A 19,003-nucleotide genomic window follows, 5' to 3' on the forward strand; every position below is an offset into this window, starting at 1 on the left:
CTGAATCTCAATGGGATTTTTCCTGGTTAAATAAAGGTTCAATACAAATTAAGAACACACAGTTGTTATCTGAAAACCTTTGTGTCATCATTTCTATCACTGCACAGATATCAAATTTAACAGCATAACATCATTTATGGGTAATTTATTTATTGCTTAACATGAAACAACATTAACAAACAAGATAAGTAAACATAACCTGGTGCTGGTGTAAAAAGAAAAGTTTTTATGAGTTTATTTTACTGTACATGCATATTTATTATATGATCAGTGACTGTACAATTCTCTTCTCACAGATCCATCTTTGGTTCCCATTACATGAATAACTAACCCATCCTGATGCAGATGTTACAGCACATGTATGACTGTGTCTGGAATGTCCATTTATCCAGAAACTGAAACACCAATAAAACACAAGAGTTAAAAAACTTTAAAACCTTCAGATCTTCAGTTAAATGTAATGATCTCTCACCTTAATGTCAATGTAGTGGCATCAGCCCATTTCCACTCCTCTCCCTCCTGACTTAGACCAATCCAATAATAATACTGACCAGCTATAGCCTTCTGCAAAAGCTCCTGTTATGATGAAACAATTAAATATTACACAGAGCTGACATAAACTGCTAGATACCCAACACACAAACAGATTAAATCTCATTCTTCATCACTCGTTCCTCTTTATTGTTTATAATCAGCAGATTTGCTCCTCTCTGTTCACAGTCTCGTCTGCTGTCACTCCAGCTCTTTTGATCAGATGAAATGTAATAAAAACTGAAGTTGTAGTAAATCCATTTGAAGTTATCAGACAGCTGATCTGTTAAAACAATAGACATTAACTTTGTCAGTGCTGAAATAATATAATCTTACTATAACAACTATAATACAATGCTACAATTGAGAAAATGCTGTACTGCACAGTATGCAAGTACTGTATAAAGTGAATAAAATTTTTACAAAACACACAATTACCTTGTTCATAAAGGCCACGGTGGAGTTCATCACTTTTGTTTCTGAATTTCTCACTTTCTTCAGTCAAGATTCTGCTCTGCTTTAGTAAATCGCTGTATTTTGTAAGTAATCTCTGTCTTTCTTTAGTCAAGTTATAATTGTGTGTAAGTAACTCTTCTTTTTCTTTAGTCAAGTTATAGTTGTGTGTTAGTAGTTGGTTTGTGAAATAAACACAGATGACTATTACAGCAGTCAACAGAAGAACAGACAGTAAACACAAACACACTTGAACTGATCTGTGTCTTCTGTTCTTCACTGAGACTCTTCCTGAAAATCACACACATCAGATTACATTTGTCTTTTCTTTCTCGCTTCAATCAATCAACTGATAAATGAATGTGAGTACCTGTATGTTGAAGCTCTTGCTGTCTCTCTGTACTCATCATCTCTGTGTTTATCATCACTTCATCATTTCTAACAGCATCTGAACTTTCAGAGATGTCCTTCGTCATCTCTGTTGTCTCTCCGTCCATTTCCAGAGTTTCAGTTCTGATCACATCCTCATCAATAATCTCAGACATCTCTGATCTCTTACTGTCAAACAATATAACACTGTGTCAATGCTATAGGTTGCTGCAACACAGGTTGGTTCTTACGGTATGCCCAACACGAAATGTCAAACTTACAGATGTCAAAGTTAAGATCATGTGATATTTAAGTGGCCAGAACAGGAAAGCGTTATCTATAGAAATAATCTTCACATGCTCTACCATAATACTTTTCTGTTTTTGTTTAATTGATCAGTCTAAGACAGCAGAAAGTCCGGTTAAATGATTGATTTTCAGATTGATTTATTCAGGTGGTTACAGTGGATTTTGTAATGTAGTTGTAGATGGCCTTTGTACTAATTTGACATTTAAATTAAAGGGATAGTTTACCCAAAATATAACTTTTCTCATTATTTACACTTCCTCATGTTGCTCTAATGTTGTTTCTGTATGAATTTCTTAATTCTGTTGAACACAAAAAAATGATATTTTGATAAATGATGCTTAAGCAAATAGTTGACGGTACCCATAGTAGTTGTTTCTTCTACTATGGAAGTCAATGGGAAGTCTATGGAAGTCCACAAACTGCTCAAATCGATCAGCCTATCAAAGTGTTTCCCAACCATGTTTCTGGAGGCACATCAACATGAAATGTTTTCCACATTTTTTTTGTCATGGTTTAAGGTTTAGTGTGCAAATCAGTTAAATTGAGTTTATAATGCTTTGGGCAATTTGTTGAGTTGCAGCTAAGACATTTAAAGACAACAACAAACTTGCCCAGTAAAGAAACTGTAATAAATTCAATAATAGTGAACAAACTGATTATATCATGAGTGATTTTCTCACAGATATGTAACCAGAAAAGTGATGATGTTGATGATTATGGCAGAATAAGGCCTTACAAGGTGATCAGAACGTGATCAGTGCCCAGTTGCATAAACATAGCAAGACTGCGTCTTAAGAATGATTCTGACTAACTAGCAATTAGTTAGGGCTAATCAGTCTTATTATTTGGATTTAAATTAGACCAATCTACCTTTCTATGTAGCATACTTAAAACAGTTATGATCAGTCTTGAAGAAAAATAATTATGACTAACTTTTAAGACTAGTCTTAAAGGTTTATGCAACCGGCCACTGGTCTTGTATCATCCTGAAGGGGTTTATTTGCAATAACCACCTATTTGGTTTGTAGGAAATTTGCCTGAAAACAGCAATATAAGTTTTTAATCACGCCATGAATATCACATTTATCAAAGATAAGAAAGTAGGCCTACCGTTAGAAGTCTTTACATCATTTTTGCAGATGTCTGCAGAAATATTTTGTTTTTACATCTGATTTGTTTAATGGTCTACAGAAGACACCAGAAAATTGGACCTGCTTGATCTGTGCACTGTTTTTAATTTTTATGTGTTTATTCATGAAACTCTGCACAAACAAATAAGTCCTCAACATGTTATCTGAACATGATATCAAAACAATTATAGCTCTCATTGTTGCGTGTCTGTGTATAACTTATCAGTAGTGAATCTTTGCACTTGCTCTACAGCAACAGTGTAGTCTATCAAGATCAAACATATTTACATGTCATATGTCAAAGTCAAATGACTTTGTCTTAGCTCTAAACCAGAACAACCACATCAGTGACCCTTAATCAGCTGTTTATAAGTTTAAAAGTTAATACTATTAAACAAAAAATATGGTGTTTATCACCATGCCATTCAAAAAGGGGTAAATAAATCCATTAATCTAAAGCCATGCAATAGATTGCATTAAAACAAACAAAGTGGTTATCTGAAAACCTTTATCATCATTTCTATCACAAATATAATCAAATTTAACAGCATAACATAATTTATGGGTAGTTTATTTATAATAATTTTTTGTAACTCATCCATTTAAATTATATTCAGCCTTAAAATTCTGCAAAATTAAGGTAGTGGCCACTTGAGTGATAGGTGAACTGTCTGTCATGATTTACAAGAGGAACAGGACCCAAGTGCAGGTATCGATGAATTCAAACAGGGTTTATTAACTAAAAGCCCACATGGGGGCAAAAGACAAAACTTTAACAATAAATAACAAGACTAGGACAAGACAACACACTATGACACGACTCTTTGACTACGTGACTTAACCAATGACTGTTGTCAAACAAACATAACATACCAAAACGATCCAGCACAGGCCAGCACAGAGTCAGGACGCAAAACTGACAAGACACGGCAGCCAGGGGCGTAGGAATGAGTTTAACATTGGGGGGGACACATATCGGAAACCTGACAGATCCGTTAATGATTTGAACAGAAATATGTCATACACTGCAAAACATTCACCGACATACTTTATTCTACTTAAATGATATAATTAACGTGTTCACTTCTAATCATGTTCAAACTTTCCTTTCATGATCAACAATCTAAAATCACCTCACCCTTCATATAACACCTACCTGGAGCTCAGTGCTAGCTCTCCCTGCATTACCCTCACCAGTGTCACCACTGTTAGTTTCCAGCTGAACTTCATCTGATCTCTAATACGAAAGTAGTGGAAATGGACAAGGTATAGAAAAATACTTATGGGAATGTCATGAACAAGCAAAAAACACACAGACAGACTAACTCATCATGTTCTTTTACAATCATCATCCTAAATACTGTTTTTAGTGTCAAATCGCTTTTCTCCATTACATTACTGGAAAGTCTGCCATATTTTCGCCAGCCTTCGTTGGCTAGTAAGGTTAATAGTGACAACGTTTACCTAGCAAGAGTGTAGCGTTACTAGTTAGATGTTGAATCACAACATCAGCTTAATATCAACAAGTCTAAGGCATGGGTTAAAGTGAAAAAAAAAATCACAACGTGGCAATTTTAACATGATAAATTATCTTTATGGTATTTTGAGCTAGAACTTTACATATGTTCTCTGAGGACACAAAAGATTTGACATTTGACATCTTAAAAAAGTCTTGTGAACTGACACTTTATGTAAATAGGTGAGACCAATAGCATTTTAAGGAGAGATGTTTTAAACTGGCATTTAAAATATGCAAACTGACAATTTTAAAGCATTTTTAATCTCTAAAATATACTTCAGTATTTACTTCAGTAAATACACTTTCAGTGCATGTTTATATTTTATTTTCTTCTGATTAATAGCAAGCTAGCACTTTTTTGCTATTAATGCAACATTGAAGTCTCATGTGGCATATATTGCCAACTGTCACTATAAAATACAGGACCAAAGGTGGGCTACAGCAGCAGTGCAAGTATGGTTTTGTGTGAATATACATTGTATTCTTTTAAGCCATTTGTCAAAATGATAGTTAATCTCCTAATTTATAACTTTTATGCCTACAACATATGGTAGGTTTATTAATAGTTTGTTAATTTACAGCTTTACTTTTAACACAGTCCTTTTAATTGAACCATTCCCTTTACTATATGTCTAAAACAAACTTGTGACTCCTGCACTAAGGGTTAAAAAAAACGTTATCCCCTTCATGTTAATTTATGTGACAAACTAAAAAAACTTACATAGATTTAGCTATTTAAAACACGCGTACAGGCTGTGACTCACGCACGAGAATGTCCAAGCAAAGTTGGAAATGCTTTTGGGGCATTTCAGATTGAGGCGAAACGGCTACAGTAAATTACCCACTTTATAAAAAGAAAATATGAAATCGTATATCACCCCTGTAATGTACACTGGACGGGACGGGGTCTGTGATTGGATGACAGGTGTCGGTGATCATTATCATGTGCCGTGATCAGCAGCACTGCTGCTTATGCTGCGGGTTCGACTTCGGGCAGCGGTGCTGGAACCGACAGGCGGATGACATCAAAGTACCGTAAAAGCATTTCGATAGCAGTCTCCTCGTATGTTTTCTTGAATCGCTCTCACAGGATTTTGATGTCATCTGCCTCTTGGTTCTTGTGACGCCACATGAAGTTTAACAAACATGTACCAGTCACTGATTAGATCAGCGTATCAGTTAAAAAACGGGACGCGAGTGGTCATGTAACGGGACAAATCACAAGGCATACAGTGCAAAGACACCAATTTTACCAGCTTAACACACTAAGTTACAGTCTGAAAACCCGGAGCGAAGTGATTACAGAATGCTTACAGTGGAGAGAAGAACGTGCTTTTGCTCCACTCCAGGCTTTGATCAAATCCCGCTTAGCAAGGGGAATACACGTCGTCTTTATGAAAAGTGAATTTAAGAATTTTGCAATTGACGGAGAACTTTAATCCATGGCTTACGTTAAACATAAAATATAATTATCCTCCAGGACTAAATTTATACCAACTCACATTTCCTTTCTTTCTTTTCTTCCCCAGTAGAAAGAAATAATTTAAACTGAGCTGCTGCTGTCTCTTCATATTAACCTCAGACGACCTGTCGCCAGCTTCAGACCCCACTAGCCGTTGAGGGGGTGGGCGGGCCGGTGAAAAGACGCTGTGTTGCGCTTTCAAAATAAAAGCATGCGAGTTAAAGATTTCAAAATCAAAAATTTTTCAAATAATTTTTGGGGGGGACAAATGAAACTGTCTCCAATATTGGAGGGGACACGTCCCCCCCGTCCCCCCCGGTTCCTACGCCCTTGACGGCAGCACACTACCCTAAATAATGGCCATGTGCTACCACACAAAACATGGGTACCGCCACGATCCTGCCAAATGAACTATGAAATACTATGACAGGCTGGTTATTTAAACCATAGGTGACCAACCCTGCTCCTGGAGGGCTACCATCCTGCAGACTTCAGTTCCAACCCAGCTCCAACACACCTGTCTATAATTATCAAGGAACCCTGAACACCTTGATTAGCTGCTTCAGCTGTGTTTGTTTGGGGTTGGAGCTAAAGTCTGCAGCATGGCAGCCCTCCCGGAACAGGGTTGGGCACCCCTGATTTAAACCATTTGTCAAAATGATAGCTAATCTCCTAATTAAAAGCAGGGTATCTGATTTTGAAAAATGCTAACAGTAGCCTACTATTGTCATGGTGGAAGCACCTGCCTCATCCTCCGATCACCACCAGAGGGAGCCATCCCCCCGATTACTAGTATCATTCGGACTGCATTTCCCATGATCTCACATACCGGAACTGATTACACTGCCACCTGTTTCCCATTACCCACTGCCTTTATAAACTGCACTTGGACACAAAGTCTCGATTTGTCCACATTCCGGAACAGAAGGGCCGGTATTGCTCCATTAAGCTGGATGCCAACCGCCGTAAGAAAGAAGAAGTCTTGATTTGCCACGGCTGTCAGCCTGAGTGTTATTCTGTCTGTGATTATCCAGTTTGTTACTTTTGATCTGTTTATTTGATATTATGATTGTTTGCCGCCTGCCCTGACCTTACTGCCTGTATTATTGACTACGAGATCAGCCTCACCTACGTTGTAGGGTTTGCTGTTATTTGACCCTTGCCTGTTTGACTACAAGAGTTTTCATTAAGCCTGCAAATCGATCCTACAGGTGTCATAAAGGGCAAAATTAGCTATACAGACCATACTTCAACACAAACCTTTACCTGTTTATATAATCTTCATAAACAGGAAACATACAGTATATAATAAGGTTACATATCTAAATCAAAATGTCTTATGTCAAAATTAGTCAACTTTAGACAAAATATACAGATATTTACAACAAAATTATCACAGACTGAAGAGGACATAACAGGTATGATCATTCACAAGGTTTATTTGTAATGGTACAGAGGGAATAAGAGCTTAACTTAGTCACAATCTTTTGTCTTGGTAAGAGATGAAGAGAAGCACTTCTGTGTCCTGGAAGCTAAGCAGCCAATGAAGGTGATGAAGGAGACAAGTCGTGAGGATGGTAAGTCCGGTTAGTTAACAGGTAAGAATTGACAAGATCATAAAATGATGCATGAAAAGGGCTGCTTTTGTTGGGTTACTGATGAAGCTGTGGTGATTTGTGACAGTGAGCTGATGATGTTAAGGGAAGATTGTTGGAACTGTGTGGTGATCTAAAGTAGAGTGCATAACAAAAATCTGAATTATTAAATTACTATAGAAAAGATCTGGTAGGCTGCTGAATTTCAAAAAGATATAACGTTTTATATCATTGTCTGTATATTTATCATATAATATTTTTCATGTTTCTCTTCTTACAGATCCATGTATATTTATCAGAACATGAATCATCAGCAAATCCTGATGTAGATATGAGACCACAGTATTGATTGTAATGTCTTGGGTATCCTTTCATCCAGGACCTGAAATACCAATGAAACACAAGTGTTTAAAAACTTTGATACCTTCTGCTCTTCACTTAAATTGAATGATATCTCACCTTAATGTTAGTGTGGTGTCATCAAACCATTTCCATTCCCCTCCCTTTATACTCAGACCAATCCAATAATAATAATATTTACCAGCTATAGCCTTCTGCAAAAACTCCTGCCGTGATTAAACAGTAAAATATCACATGAATCAGATAAACACATACAGTAGACACCAATTAACGCTTATGTATATATACACACAGCCACATTAAATCTCATTCTTCATCACTCACTTGTTCCTCTTTGTTGTTTATAATCACCAGATTTGCTCCTCTCTGTTCACAGTCTCGTCTGCTGTCACTCCAGCTCTTATATTCAGATGAAATATAATAAAAACTGAAGTTGTAGTAAATCCATTTAAAGTTATCAGAGCGCCGATCTGTTAAAACAACAGTTTTACATTTTGTCAATGCTGAAATACACACAATGCTGAAATATTGTATAAAACTAAAAATGCATTATTCTTTAATGTTTGTTAAATATAGAGAAAACACAAGTTTACCTTGTTCAGTAAGCCATCTGTTCATTTCGTTTCTTTCATTCATTAGACTTCTGGTATTCTTTCGACATTGGTTTTGCTCCTCTAGCAGTTTGCTATTGTTTGTAAGTAACTCATCTCTTTCTGTGGTTAAGTTGTAGATGTAATGGTTTTTCAGCTCTTTAACAGCTGACAGAAGAACACACTACATGATTATAGATAAGTTTGCTAACTATAACTATTGCTCAGACTCAGAGTTAGGGATTTAAACCAACCAACCATTCACTATTAGTACAGTACTTGGAAAAAAATAACTTTATAATGGCAAATATGGGCCAAAATTGCTCCACAACAGCTGAAAAAGACCACAACAACAACTACAGGAAGCAACCGGCCACAGTCAACCACTGCTTATATTAGACATCAAAGATATGTTTTACTGAGTTAAAGATTTTGGTTAAACTATGTAAAATATACAGAAAATTGGACAGGGGACACAGCAGAGAATAAAAACTGTACATTTATGTATCTTTTTAGAAACAAGTAAAACACATGATTACCTGTTAAAGTATCTTGGAGTTCATCACTTTTGTTTCTAAGTTTCTCTTTTTCTTCAGTCAAGATTCTGCTCTGGTTTAGTAAATCGCTGTATTTTGTAAGTAACCTCTCATTTTCTTTAGTCAAGTTATAGTTGTGTGTTAGTAGTTGGTTAGTCTCATTGGTGAAATGCACACAGATGACTATTACAGCAGTCAACAGAAGAACAGACAGTAAACACAAACACACTTGAACTGATCTGTGTCTTCTGTTCTTCACTGAGACTCTTCCTGAAAATCACACACATCAGATTACATTTGACTTTTCTTTCTCACTTCAATAAATCAACTGATAAATGAATGTGAGTACCTGTATGTTGAAGCGCTTGATGTCTCTCTGAACTCATCATCTCTGTGTTTATCGTCACTTCATCATTTCTTACAGCATCTAAACTTTCATAGATGTCCACCATCATCTCCTCTCTCTTTCTTCTGTACATTTCCAGAGTCTCAGTTCTGATCACATCATCATCAAAAATCTCTGATCTCTTACTATCAAACAATCTAACACGTCAATGATGTAGCTTTGTTTAAGTTTGTCCACCCCGGAAACTTTAGTGGTAAATGTGTGACATTCACCTTAGTTTTCAAGTGGCCAGTGCAGGACAATACTAATAGCACAATCAGTTTTTAAAGTCTATCATATACTCACACATGGTTTTCTGTTAATTCCTTTTAAATAAAATTTTAGTAAACATTATGGGAACATTTTTGAAAAATATGAGTAAGTTAATATACAAGACTTTCAGCTGTTGTGTGAAGATAAAGTATAGCTTTGAAACAATTAAAGGATGTCTTTTAAGACAGGTAGTGAAATCACATCCTGTGTTACTTCCTTTTTAATTTTGGTTTTATGTGTATATTTGTTTCTAGTTTAGTTCCCTGCTGAAAAAAACAGCATACTGGCAAGACCAGCATATGTTGTGTTTTGGTGCTGGTTTGCTAGTGAACACCAGCTAAACCAGCATCAGCACCAGCATTAGCACCAGCTAAACCAGCAACAAACCAGCATTAGCACCAGCTAAACCAGCATTAACACCAGCATCCCGTGCTGGTCATACCAGCATATATTGTGTTTTGGTGCTGGTATGCTGTGACCACCAGCTAAACCAGCATAGACCAGCATAATTCCCATGCTGGTCCATGCTGGTTTGATGCTGTTTTTTCAGCAGGGTTGATTATCATCTTGTGAATGTGTAGCCATCCTTTATATCCTCAGTGTTGTTGTAACACAGTCTTTGCAATATGTTTGTTGGGTTATTACCTTTATTTTGCTCCTGGATTGCTGAGTGTTTTTTCTTCACCATTTAAAGCCTGTAGTTAGACCTCAGATGTTACACTATAGTACTATTTGCACAGGATTAGCTTTATCTGGGGACCTCGTGTGATTTAGAAATCCCCCCAGATGTGACCCGTTTAGTGCATTCGCATGGGGTAAGTGACGCTTGTGATTTCGCTTGAAAATATTCTGGATATGACTTGCAGGCTTTGCATAACATCCGCTTTCTTGCTTTTCAACATGGCTGCTGCTAAGAAGAAAAGCTGGCTTTGGACATGGAAGGAGACACTTTGTTTAACTGCTGTTTGGGCCGAACCATGTTACCAAAGGCAATTTGAACAAATGGTGCACAACCACCATTTGGGAAAATATCTACAAAAACCTTGTCCAATGGTGCCCATATAAACAGGACTTTGGAGATTGGAAAAGGGGAAAGAAAGGTTGGAGTACATACAGAAAATAACAGCGATAGCCTCAAAAACAACAACAAGGCCGGAACGACCCCATTAAATGTCCTCATTTTGATGAACTGGACGCTGCTTTTGGTAAGATTAAGCAACATTTCCCTTTTTACGTATTACAACGTCTTATTATGCTATATGCTAATAGCCAGTTCAGCTGCAACATGCATGGCTAACATACAGTAACAAAATGATAACTTTATTCGTGTCACACAATTTGTGCAATTGCCACTTATAGATCCATAGCAAACGACGGTAGTTTTACTTTAGTTTCTATTGTGTTCTTACAGGTTGCCGACCAAGGAACAACCCCAGAGACATGAGGAAGGAGAACGGGGGGAGTTCAGATGAGAAAGAATTAGCATACATTAGATTAGATTGGACGTTGACCAGTGGCGGCTCGTGACTGCACTTCCGAGGATGCGCTAATTCATAATAAGTGTTCGGATTGTCATGTGTGTGGTTCCCTTTTCCAAAATATGTGTCATGCGTGTGGAGAGATCCTGTGTGCATCACGTGTTTTGTCAAAATAAGTGCCTGCTGGAGACGCGTCAAAACCGTTTATGATAAAAGAGACGCTCACGTTCCCTAAATACAGGCAAGACACTCCCTTAACAGTTAACTCTGATTACACATGAGATTGTGCGAGTATCTGGCACACGCGAGCATCTCCTTTCAAGTTCAAGGCAGCAGGCACTTATTTTGGCATGACACGTGATGCACACACGATCTCTCAAAGCGCAGAACACATATTTTGAACACACACATGACAAGCTACATACATGTTGTGACGAACTTCGCATCGTGCGCTTCAAAAAAAGAAGTCACCAGCCGCCACTCATGTTGACATAATATCTTGTCTATAGTTAAATAAAGAAGTAAGTACAATCATTGCTAGTAAATAATTACTGATGAACATGCTCAATTATCTTTTGTATTCAGTACGTTCATCTGACAGCACTGAGGATCATAACACCTCAAGAAAAAATGATACAGAGGAAACATACAGTCATGGCTCAGCCTCCAACGCCCCCACCCCCATGTTGTCCACTTGCAGAACCCAAGTCACAAGGTGGGCTTTCATGTTGGTAACACTTTTTAAGAATGTACAGAAATACAGGTAATTACTGAGGAGCAAATGCATGATATTGTTAACTGCAGATGATACTTAAAACCATAAGTGTTTTGTTAACCTCTCGATGCGCACTAGCTCGGGGGCGCAAAGACGTCAGTTTTTTTTTACGCTGCTAACAATATCTATATAGCCTACTGTCTACAAACAATAATAATATTAACATTACTATAAACTGTTTAAAAGGTCTACGGGTTTAGCATCAGTGTATGGTCTCTGTTTTGAGTTACAGATGCTCTAGCATCATAAATATAGGGCCCTATTTTAACGATCTGAAACGCAAGTGCGAAGCGCATATATATACACCAAGGGTGGTCCAATGCGACCTCCATAATGAAACGCCCCCAAAATTCCAAGCACCTTCTCTTAAGTGTTGAGCATCCCCATAGCACCTGCATCAAAAAATCTCTGGAGCCGCCACTGAGCCCAAGTTTAGTTGAGTAAGGCACCTGCTACGAACAGGAAATTGTATTTAAGCTCACATAATAAAATGTTTTGGTATTCTCAATGACATTGATGTAAACACAGTTACTAAACACACTAGTGCTGGTGTATTACTTTATGAGTTTATTTCACTCTAAGATTCTCTTCTCACAGATCCATTAATTAGTAAAATCACATGAATAATCAGCCCACCCTAAAGAAGTTTTTACAGCACAATCCTGATTGTAATATTCGGGGTATCCATTCATCCAGAAACTGAAACACCAATGAAACACAAGAGTTAAAAAACTTACTGACACCTTCTGATCTTCAGTTAAATGTAATGATCTCTCACCTTAATGTCAATGTGGTTCCATCATCCCATTTCCACACCCCTCCCTCTTTACTCAGACCAATCCAATAGATAAGTTGACCAGCTGTAACCTTCAGCACAAACTCCTGTCATAAACAGTGATAAATTACACATAAATACTCATATAAATTAATGTTTACATACACAAACACAAATCTCATTCTTCATCACTCACTTGTTCCTCTTTGTTGTTTATAATCAGCAGATTTGCTCCTCTCTGTTCACAGTCTTGTCTGCTGTCACTCCTGCTACTCCACACAGATGAAATGTAATAAAAACTGAAGTTGTAGTAAATCCAAAAGTTATCAGAGCGCCGATCTGTTGAAACAACAACTTAGATATTTACTTTGTCAGTGCTGAAACATTTATATTATTCTAGCTCAATTGGTAGCTCATTGTGTTTGTAGCACAAAGATCATGGGTTTGATTCTCAGGGAACACACATACTGATATAAATGTATAGCTTGAATGCACCATAAGTGGTTACACTTTATTTTGATAGTCCACTTTAGACATTCTACTAACTATAAACAACTTTGCAACTACATGTCAACTAACTTTCAATAATTTGCAACTATACGTCAACTAACTGTCATTAGAGTATTAGTAGACTGTAATGGTTGGGGTTAGGGAAGAGGTTTGGGTTAGTGGAATAAGTTGACATGCACCTGCAAAGATACTTATAGTCAGTTGAAAGTCTGTTGAGATATCCTCACAATAAAGTGTTAGTAGATATTAAGCAGACAATCTACTAATTCTCTAAAGATTGGTAGTTGATAAGTAGTTGCAAATTTACTTATAATTAGTAAAATGTCTAAAGTGGACTATCGAAATAAAGTGTTACCCCATAAGTTACTTTAGATTAAAGTGTTTGCCAAATTCATTCTGTAAATACACTAGTCAACATTTGAACTGAATAAAAAAAATGCATCAAAATTGTCCTAAAACAAGAACGGGTATTGTTTAAAATTCTTGTATAAAACACAAGTCTGCTATTTTTCAATGTTATTATCAATGGAATTTCATGCCTCATCACTTTTAATGGTTCCTAGATATGATTGTTTATCACAAGGTGTAAAGTGGCTCGTCACACATTCGTGAAGACAAGAGTGTACCAAAAATCTGTGATTCAACTGAAGTCACACTGAACTAGAAATGCCTCCTAAACATTATCCCCTGCAGTACAGCAGTGTGGTGCCTTTGGAGTGCCTCAAGAAGCCAGCACAATAGTCATAATGGTAATGCACTGGATACTGTACTGTACTGCAGTCAGAGCTTGAAGCAGGACTCAAAAACAAGAAAGAATGCTTTTTCAGTTCAACAAAACAATATGTTATTACCCATGTTTCAGCATATAAAAAATCTGGTTTAACAAATGCGACAAACAAGGTATGAACAAGAAACAACAAATGTTATGCATTGAGACAACCAGTCAGTAGGCAGTGTTACCACCTCTGACACTGATCACAGCCTCACATCGCTCGTGCATGCTTGAGATGAGGTTTTGGATATTCTGTTGAGGGATGGCTTGCCATTCCTTCAGCAACGCTGTTCGCAACTCCACACGGGTTCCTGGAGGGACCTGGCGTGCTTGCACTCTTGACTGTAACTGCTCCCAAATGTGTTCAATGGGGTTCATGTTGGGTGATCGGGCTGGCCACTCCATTCTTGAGATGCCCTCCTCCTCCAAGAACTCCGTCACAAGCCTTGCTCGATGTGGGCGGGCTTTGTCATCCATAAGCACGCAATCTGGCCACATTGCACCAGCATATGGTCGCACAACTGGTCTCAGGATTTCATCCCTTTACCTTTGGCCAGTCAGGCTGCCATTTTCTATGATGACAAGCTCTGTCCTTCCACCCATGGAGATTCCTCCCCAAACCATGACTGATGACCCACCAAAACTGTCATGCTGTACAACATTTTGTGTCAAATTCCTCTCCCCAAGGCGACGCCAGACCCTCCTACGCCTGTCTAGGAAGTTCACGCAAAACCGGGACTCATCTGTGAAAAGCACCGTACCCCACTTATTCAGTGTCCACCTGTGGTGTTCTGTTGCCCACTGTAGACGTGCCAGTTGGTGTGCTCTGGTAAGAGGCACCCTCACAGCTGGTCTTCTGGCTCTCAAGCCAACTTCATGAAGTCGTCTCCTCACAGTCTGAGTGGATACTCGCAATCCTGTTGCATCCTGTAGGTCATTTCGCAGGCTGACTGCAGGCATGAAACGATTTCTGCAGGCGTGCAGGGTCAAGTATCGGTCTTGATTTGGTGTTGTGACCAGTGATGAGCGAGTCACCCGAAACTCGGATCATTTAACCCGATCCCTAAAATGACTCGAGAACCATGAGTCCTTAGTGACCATTAACCCGAGTCAGTTGAGTCCTCTCAGATTTTGCATTAAAAATGAGAAATTGTATCAAACACAAAGCTCTTCAAATGTTTACAACAGAATTACAACAAATTACATAAGCTGCCATAGGTTCTATAACTTGCAACAACGAGTTAATTTGCATCACCAAATGTCGACTGGGGGTACCGAGTGAACCAAAAGCTGCTATTCCGGATCATTATTTCTTGCAGCTCTGAGTCCGAGTACAAACTGGGATGCGTGCGCGCGACAATGAGTTGGTCGGCGGCTCAGGGATTCACACAGAGAGTGACTCAACTCATGGAGCTTGAATCCTGGGCTAGGAGAAACAAGCCTTGCTCGTGTTGTTAACCCACTGACTCATGTAGGCTAATCTGTTGAAATATTTGACTGGCACAATGTTTTGGGTAGAAGCTGCAAATGTTTAACATTTTTAAATACGAGGACTGCTGCAGCAGTGCTGCTGGAAAGATCCGCCACCGACGGACGTACACGGCTCCTCTTGTTGACTGAGTCACTCAGAGTGACGTGAGTGGTTCACTCACAGGACCCGTGCAGGAGCGGGCGAGCGGCTCTGTCTGGGACTCACTCACAAGATTAACCGAAGCCTATCGTGGATCTTTTAAGTCAATCTGAAACAGGACACGTTCCTCTCACGTCCAAGTCAACCAAGCCTGACATCTTCTAAATGTGGTGTTGATATATTTGTCGTTATGAAATGAAACTAAACACACCAAACTTTTACAATTATGTTATTGATAATGTTACCACGGGCATGCATGTTTTTTACGAGTTCCTCAGGTCACATAAGCCCTTTTTTGTGAGCAGAGGAGTCATAAACTCGTAGCTGCACGCGTGATCCGAGTTGCTTGGTTGGCATTAGTATGACTTAGCGATTGGAATTGGGAGATTTTGACCAAGTGACTCAAGTGACTCGAGTGACTCGCACAACCCGGATCATATTAGTGAGTGACTCAGAATAACCCGAATCCTTAAAAAGATCCGGGTTGACCATCACTAACCCGTTGTCTGCCTCCACCATGCCTCCTACTCACACTACCAGACCTTCTAAACCTATTCCAGGCTCTGGAAATAACACTTTGAGATGTCCCCACTTCATATGCCAATTCACGCTGTGTCATGCCTCCTTGCAGCATCCCAATGGCCCTGTTCAGGTCAGAAATCTCACTAAACGTGGCATTTTCAATGCTTTCTGACCTCAAGTGAAGCTAACAGAGCATTAAATAATCACCAGTTCCCAATTACAGACCCCTTTGACAGGTCAATTGGTACCTAATGACAAACAATCATGGCTGGAGACTATAAAAAAGCTGTGAAGGATAAAATTTCATTAATGACAACATTGACTAATAACAGACTTACATGTTATGCATGATTGTGAAGAAACACATTTTGGTTTTAAGACAACTCTTATAAAATGTTTTGATCCACTTCAAATGTGGACTAGTGTATAAAGCTGATGTGACACTTTCTGTTGGTGGTTGAATATGAGGACATCTGATGTTTTACTGTGTGCATTTTACCCACCTGAATATTTTAATAACAGTAATGCTAAATGATCATTTAGTTTATGAGGTTGAATGTTTAGTAGGTTTACATTTAAGCATTTAAGCATTAAGCATTTTTTTTTATTCCAAAGTGACTTACAGTATATTTATTTTTTATCCCTGAGAATTAAACCCATTACCTTAGAACAGAATATATATATATTTTTTAATATTTTAGGGAGAGTAAACATGAGATTACCTTGTTCAGTAAGCCATCTCTTCAGTTCTTCTCTTTCATTCATTAACTCATCTCTTTCTTTGGTTAAGTTATTGATCTGGAGTATTAGCTGGGTTTTCTCTGTATACAAATACAAACAGAGCACAAAAACAACAGTCAGCAGAAGAACAAACTACACTACATGGACATTAGTCCATCATTATTAAAGACAGCATCATTATTATTATTGCTCATAATATAGTCTCGCGTAGCCAGACCTTCAATACTTTAGCTGATCATGATAACTGGTCATTATTATCCACGATTCTCTTCCTCAATGGAACGTCAGAGCTTTGTTTTCCAGGAAACGCATGCGCACTTCAGTTGCGGTATAGATGTGATTAAAGCGTTTACATGATGGACACATACTGTACTGCAATTAAAAATGGCATATGGCACCTCTTTTAATATGATTGTACTTACTGCGATTATGAGCTTAATCGCATTTATTTTATTGAAGTATTGTGTTTGCAAGTAATGGCAATTTTATATTCGCATTATGAGTGTGCATGTAAACATGGTCATTGATATAACATATTAAAGCACATCTATACTTAAAAAAGTAAAAGTTGTTTCTACTTAAACACATTACTTCAAATAGTAACACTTACAAAATGTAAGTTTTATCAACTTAAATTTTTCATTTAAAGTGAATTTTTTAGGTCCTATCAATAGTGTGCCACAGGGATGTTTTTCTGTAGGCAAAACCCAAAGCAAGTTAGCATTTTAGCACTTCTGTTTTTTATGGGATTTTGGTTAAACACCTCAAAAAGGATCTTGGGTTAACACAAGCCTAAGATATTTTCACGTTTTATTTTACGACACACACCAGTAATACCGTCAATCGTGACTTTCATGTGTCTTTAAAAGGGCGGTTACTAACAAGTTGCTACAGATGGGACTACAGATGTTATTGAGGGACTTTAAAGAGCTCCTATGGTCCAATTCAGGATTTAACATTTCCTTTGGTGTGTATTAGTACATGTTAACTATATGCAAAAGGTACAAGGCCTTCCGATTGGTTGCCGGTGAACATTTCCACCTTCGGATTGGTTGCCGCTGAACCGCGTCATATCTCATTTCCATAAAGTTGAGCTGATTTCAACTCTCCTCGACGCTCACGCTGTACATGACGCGCCGCTGGTTGCCGGAGCTCGCCGCCGGCTCTCATTGAAAATGAATGACTTCCGGCCACTTTGACTCTCTCGCCGGTGGCGGTCTGAATGCACAGTAAGGTTACATTTTAATTTCTAGTAAACACATTTAGACCTATAAATTGTGTTAATGTCTTAAGATTATCGTGTTGGATAAAACTTTTGTTAACCACCTAGTTAATTTTTTGTGATAATCCAAAAAAAATGTATGGGCTTTTTGTCGAGGGAACCAGTGTCCTCCTAACTTCCGGTCATCACTGCGGCACTTTATTGAAGTATTTTTTTTTACTTTATCCAACTTTCACTTTTTAAAGTATACCTTTGAATTGTTGAAATATTAGAAAATTAAAGTTTTTAAATGGTGTAGTCAAATACAAGATATACAACCCATTAATATACGAGGACAGGACCTAAAAAGGTGGGCCAAAAATACTACAGGAAGCCTTTGATGGGTTTCTTACCATCATAACCCTTAACACAGAGGGAATAGGTATCATATTACTTTTTAATTTAATAGCTGAAAGAATTTATCTTCAGATATTTCATTGTGTGTTTTTGTTTAAAAGGGTCTCACTTATGCATTTACAGATTTTGGTAAAAGATGTAATTATATTCTGTGTAAAAATATTCAATATACAGAAAGATAAGAGGAAAAATACTTTTCGCTGCATAGCATAAAGTGGTATATGTAACTATTTATTTTACTCTATTTCTAACTTAAAAAAGTGAAACAAAGCATGATTACCTTGTAAGGCATCTTGAAGTTCATCACTTTTGTTTTTTATGTGGTTATAGTTGTGTGTTAGTAACTCTTCTCTTTCTTTAGTCAAGTTGTGTGTTAGTAGTTGGTTTGTGAAATAAACACAGATGACTAGTACAGCAATGAACAGAAGAACAGACAGTAAACACAAACACACTTGAACTGATCTGTGTCTTCTGTTCTTCCCTGAGACTCTTCCTGAAAATCACACACATCAGATTACATTTGTCTTTTCTTTCACACTTCAATAAATCAACTGATAAATGAATGTGAGTACCTGTATGTTGAAGCTCTTGCTGTCTCTCTGTACTCATCATCTCTGTGTTTATCATCACTTCATCATTTCTTACAGCATCTGAACTTTCATAGATGTCC

At 37.8% G+C, this 19,003-nt stretch overlaps 1 protein-coding gene and 2 long non-coding RNA genes across 3 annotated transcripts; all 3 read right to left on the minus strand.

Moving 5' to 3' along the window:
• Positions 1–220: 220 nt before the first annotated feature.
• On the minus strand, positions 221–1,194 carry LOC135779855 (uncharacterized). Its single transcript, XR_010544886.2, has 4 exons — positions 970–1,194; positions 669–814; positions 473–576; positions 221–395 (listed from the first exon to the last, which is right to left on the minus strand). It is a non-coding gene; the product is annotated as an uncharacterized lncRNA (long non-coding RNA).
• A 6,110-nt stretch (positions 1,195–7,304) lies between these two features.
• LOC135779466 (uncharacterized) lies at positions 7,305–9,333 on the minus strand. Its single transcript, XM_065290179.1, has 7 exons — positions 9,204–9,333; positions 8,858–9,124; positions 8,322–8,486; positions 8,053–8,198; positions 7,828–7,934; positions 7,647–7,750; positions 7,305–7,501 (listed from the first exon to the last, which is right to left on the minus strand). The coding sequence occupies exons 1-7, from the start codon at positions 9,331–9,333 to the stop codon at positions 7,470–7,472; spliced, it is 951 nt and encodes a 316-aa protein (XP_065146251.1). The 3' UTR covers positions 7,305–7,469.
• A 3,411-nt stretch (positions 9,334–12,744) lies between these two features.
• LOC135779854 (uncharacterized) lies at positions 12,745–18,746 on the minus strand. The gene is made up of 3 exons (XR_010544885.1): positions 18,614–18,746; positions 16,697–16,795; positions 12,745–12,879 (listed from the first exon to the last, which is right to left on the minus strand). It is a non-coding gene; the product is annotated as an uncharacterized lncRNA (long non-coding RNA).
• Between the last annotated feature and the right edge of the window lie 257 nt (positions 18,747–19,003).

This window comes from Paramisgurnus dabryanus, chromosome 10 (genome assembly GCF_030506205.2).
Source record: "Paramisgurnus dabryanus chromosome 10, PD_genome_1.1, whole genome shotgun sequence".
Lineage (NCBI taxonomy): Eukaryota > Metazoa > Chordata > Actinopteri > Cypriniformes > Cobitidae > Paramisgurnus > Paramisgurnus dabryanus.